The sequence below is a fragment of the Babylonia areolata genome, chromosome 10 (assembly GCF_041734735.1).
Source record: "Babylonia areolata isolate BAREFJ2019XMU chromosome 10, ASM4173473v1, whole genome shotgun sequence".
In the NCBI taxonomy this organism is placed as follows: Eukaryota; Metazoa; Mollusca; class Gastropoda; order Neogastropoda; family Buccinidae; genus Babylonia; species Babylonia areolata.
This window is the reverse complement of record NC_134885.1, coordinates 36,323,552-36,328,330: the sequence shown is the minus strand read 5'-3', so window position 1 is coordinate 36,328,330 and position 4,779 is coordinate 36,323,552. Positions and strand designations below refer to the sequence as shown.

At 42.6% G+C, this 4,779-nt stretch overlaps 1 protein-coding gene across 2 annotated transcripts in view; it reads left to right on the top strand.

Moving 5' to 3' along the window:
- Positions 1 to 4,568, top strand: part of LOC143286571 (uncharacterized) — a 30,471-nt gene extending 25,903 nt beyond the window's left edge. For both annotated transcript variants that reach the window (XM_076594186.1, XM_076594185.1), the window contains exons 10-11: positions 2 to 125; positions 4,258 to 4,568. In XM_076594186.1, coding sequence (XP_076450301.1) covers positions 2 to 125; positions 4,258 to 4,406 — 273 coding nt within the window. In that variant the 3' untranslated portion in view covers positions 4,407 to 4,568. The remainder of the gene's footprint in view (position 1; positions 126 to 4,257) is intronic.
- Positions 4,569 to 4,779: the final 211 nt, after the last annotated feature.

The window sequence follows — 4,779 nt, the reverse complement described above, 5'->3', positions numbered from 1 at the left end:
GCAACAGCAGCACGGCTACAGCCCGGTTTCCATGGAGATGGAGTCGGCAGCCAGCTTTGCCAGCCACCATCACCCTGGGAGACAGCAGCGACACAGCCTGGCAGGGGAGGAGATCAGCCTGACAGGTCAGTCACCACACTTTAATTTTTTTTTTTTTTTTTTTTTATAATTATTTTTGACTCACTTGTGTAAACAAAGTGAGTCTATGTTTTAACCCGGTGTTCGGTTGTCTGTGTGTGTGTGTGTGTGTCTGTGTGTCCGTGGTAAACTTTAACATTGACATTTTTGTCTGCAAATACTTTGTCAGTTGACACCAAATTAGGCATAAAAATAGGAAAAATTCAGTTCTTTCCAGTCATCTTGTTTAAAACAATATTGCACCTCTGGGATGGGCACAACAACAAAAAAAAGAAGCCTAGTTATATGCAAACTGCATTTACTGTTATATTTATATTTTTTGTATTCTCTAAACTCGGCACTTTGATCTGATATTCTGACCCAACAACAAGAGCAGTCAATATTATCATTTTTTGTTCAAACAGGAACTTCTTTTACTAAGCATGGAAGTTTTATTTATTTTGCAAACGTTTTGGTGCAGATAGTAAAAAAAGGGAAATTACTCTGTAATTAATGCTAGGGGACTTAATTCGCTTTAAACTGATCTTTCTCGTCTTAAACATTACATTTTGAAATTATACTCAATACATAAAAAGCTTGGATTTTTTTTTTAAAGTGTATCACAAGTGAGTCTTGAAGGCCTTGCCTCTCTTGTTTTTATTGCTGTTGCCCCATCCTCTGCATTACTCCCATCATGGCCTGGCTTCGCTGACGAAGATCTAGGAAGGGCGTTGTCCACGTCTGATGCAGGCACGCTCATGGCTGACAAGGCCAATGCGGGAAAAGCAGAGTCGGTCGCAGCGGTTGCAAGGGAAAGTCTGGTCTGGGTTCGCGGCTGCAGCGTCGTGGTTCTTCCTCCTTCTGCGTTTGTCCTCAAGGCTGGCCCTGCGGTTGTTTTCGAAGGAGGAGACAGCTTGGTGGATGGTGCGTCGCCAGGTCGCATTACTCCCAAACCACTCATTACTCCATACTTACACAGCCACTCCCGGGTTCGTCTGTCTCAGTCTCAGAGCCGGCTGTCCGCAGCGAGCCACCACACCAGAGGAGACCCTGCACTGCTGCAGATTCACCATACTTTGTTTTTGTTTTTTTGTTGTTGTGTTTTATTGTATTGTGTTGTATTGTACTGTGTTGTATTGTATTGTGTGGTATTGTATTGTATTGTATTTTAATGTATCACATTGCATTGTATTGTTTTTATCATATTGTATCGCATTGCATTGCATTGTATCGTAGTTTGTGTGTGTGTCTGTCTGTTTCCTTTTTCTCCCCCCCCTCCCCTTCTCACACACACACACACAGATAAATAATAATTCTGCAGATGATTTTTGTAAAGTTATTTCTGACGAGGTTCTTATGGTCGAACTTTCACAGGCATTAGTTCATAGCCCTATTTCTACATTCCTTTAATGCACTTCAGAATTGTGTTAATGGTTTCTGATTATTATCATTATTATTATTGAATTGTTACTGTTAAATGTAATTGCATGTTAGTTATACATTTTACGGTAGTTTTCTAGTTTACCTTTTTTCTGTTTTCCTCTTCCCGCCCCCCCCCCCACCACCACCACCACCTTCCTCCCCCCATGCCCCCCCCCCAACCCCCTCCAACCCCCCCCCCCCCCCCCTTTTTTTTTTAACGTCTAATATCACTGATAGTGAAAAGACGCTAAACTAAAGAATGAACACACACACACACACACACACACACACACACACACACACATTCTGTTGTCCATCTATTTTAGACATCTGTCGAAAACAAAAGTACATGATGTCATTCTGTCCCATTTTCCTTTTTTTTTCTTTTTTTTTTTTTTTACAGAATTGCACAATGACTTAACCATTCCCAAGTTCTTGATTGGGATTAAGATAATTCTGTTGTACCAACTACCTGGGATTGTCAGTTTTTTCTATCTCTGTGCGTTTTGTTTCAGAAAATTGTGCATTATTATTATTGTATTGTATTATATTGTATGGTATTGTTTTGTATTACTCTTTATCACAGCAGATTTCTCTATGTGAAACTTGGGCTCCTGTCCCCAGATTGCGTTTATTGGGTGTTTTTCTTTTTTTCTTCTTCTTCTTTTCTGCCTGTATTTGAGTGGATTTTTCTGCAGAATTTTGCCAGAGACATTTTTTTTCCCTTTTTCTTCTTCTTTTTTTCTTTGTGTGTGTGTGTGGGGGGGGGGGAGTAAGGGGGGGAGGGGCTGTGGGTTTTCTCATACTACACATGGAATCTTGATATATAATACCATCTGAATGACTAGCATCCAGACCACCAATGAAGGGGTCTAGTGGAGGGAGAGAAGATGCTGGCGAGAATGGGATTTGAACCAGTGCGCTCAGATTCTCTTCGATTACCAGGTGGATGGGTTACCACTAGGCCACCCCACTCTGCGGTTGTCATTTACATTGGCTTTTTTTTCTTTTTTTTTTTCTTTTTTAATCTTTTTTCTTTACCGTCCCTCCTTTCACTTCGTTAAACCTCTTGAAAGAGCTGAGTGCGGCGGTTTAACGAAGCGAGAAAAGGGAGATCATTCCGATTGCAGGGAAGTCCAGAGACAAGACAAAAGAGCAGCAGCCGTTTGTGAAGAGGATGGTGGCAGAATGGTTAAGACTCAAATCTGCCAGTTCAGTGCCCTTGATGACGGGCGCCATAGCCGAATGGTTAAAGCGTTGGACTTTCGATCTGAGGGTCCCGGGTTCGAATCACGGTGACGGCGCCTGGTGGGTAAAGGGTGGAGATTTTTACGATCTCCCAGGTCAACATATGTGCAGACCTGCTAGTGCCTGAACCCCCTTCGTGTGTATATGCAAGCAGAAGATCAAATACGCACGTTAAAGATCCTGTAATCCATGTCAGCGTTCGGTGGGTTATGGAAACAAGAACATACCCAGCATGCACACCCCCGAAAACGGAGTATGGCTGCCTACATGGCGGGGTAAAAACGGTCATACACGTAAAAGCCCACTCGTGTGCATACGAGTGAACGCAGAAGAAGAAGAAGAAGAAGAAGTGCCCTTGATGATCTGGGTTTGAATCCCACTCATCCTGTCTCCCAAGTTTGATCGGAAAATCAAGCTGAGCATCTAGTCATTCGGATGAGATGATAAACTGAGAGTGTTGTTCTCTGGCAAAATTCTGTAGAAGAAATCCACTCTTGATAGGTACACAGATACAGTATATGCATGCACTCAAGGCCTGACTGTGTTGGGTTATGCTGCTGTCAGGAATCTGCCTAGCAGATGTGTAGCTTATATGGATTTGTCTGATCCCCCGAACACAGTGACACATCCTTCAGAAACTGAATACTGAAACCAGCCAGTAAGTGACATGATTTGATTTGATTCGTATACATTTTGATTCTTCAGTTGTTAATTGCATATTACAACCCACTCACATTATCTAGACGCATACAGAAAACTTTTCTTGGAGCTACTATCTGTCCACAGTGTCTGCCCCCTTTGCTAGCTCTTTGATTTCCATTACGTTATCATGAATCATGTTTGGCTACAAGTAGACAGTAAGCAGAAATTACTTCATCATTCAGTTGTCGGATTTTAGTCACATACATGTTGATATCAGTGCTTATATAGGCGCCTATCCTTGGGTCGGAGACCGAGCTTTAAGCTTTTACAAACATGGAGTCATTTGTCACAACAGGCTGCCTACCTGGATAGAGCCGACTGACGGCTGCCATTTGGGTGTCATTCGTTTCCTGTGTCTTTCAGTCAGGTTTCAGTTACACACACATACACACACTTACAGACATGTAGCATTTTGCATGTATGACCGTTATGTTTATTTACCCTTCCATATAGGCAAACATACTCGGGGGAGTGTGCATACTGGTGTGTTCTTGTTTCCAGAATGCACCAAACGCTGACATGGATTACAGTATCGTTAACGTGGGTATTTGATCGTCTGCATGCATATACACACGAAGGGGGTTCAGGCACTATAACAGGTCTACACATAATGTTGACCTGGGAGATCGGAAAAATCTCCAACCCTTTTACCCACCAGGCTGCCGGTTAACAGGATTTGAGCCCGGCACCCTCAGATTGAAAGTCCAACCCTTTAATCAACCACTTGGTTGTTGCGCCCTGTCAAATTTTGATTTGATTTGATTTCAGGCCATTCGCCGCTGCTGCCTCCAATCAAGACGGGATCAGCCCCCAGCCAGCGGTCCCGGGGAGAACGAGAGAAGATATCCTGGCGGACAGAGCCTGTGGAGAAAAGCGGAGGGTGGGGAGGGGGGAAGAAAAGAGGGGTCAAAAAGTGACCACCCATCATCGCTGCCGCCACCACTACCATACCCTCTTACTTACCCCCTTATCCCTTTACACCCCCTGACCCCCTAACATGCTGCCAGTGTGTACTTGTGCGAGTCTGGTGATAGAATTAGAAAAAAAAAAAATTTGACTAAGTAGGATTCTTTTCTTTTTTTTTTAATAGAATTTGTTTAAGATAAAAATGACATGCTTTTCATAGTCTTTAAATGTGTTTTAAAAATAACCCAGGTTAAATTTTTTTTTTGTGTGGCTTTTTGGAGGGGGCTTTTGTTTTGTTTTTGTTTTGTTTTTTTTAGTTTGGCTCTCTCTATCACTGACAAGAAGAAGAATGATGCATCATTTTGGTCAGTGATAAAGGGCAGC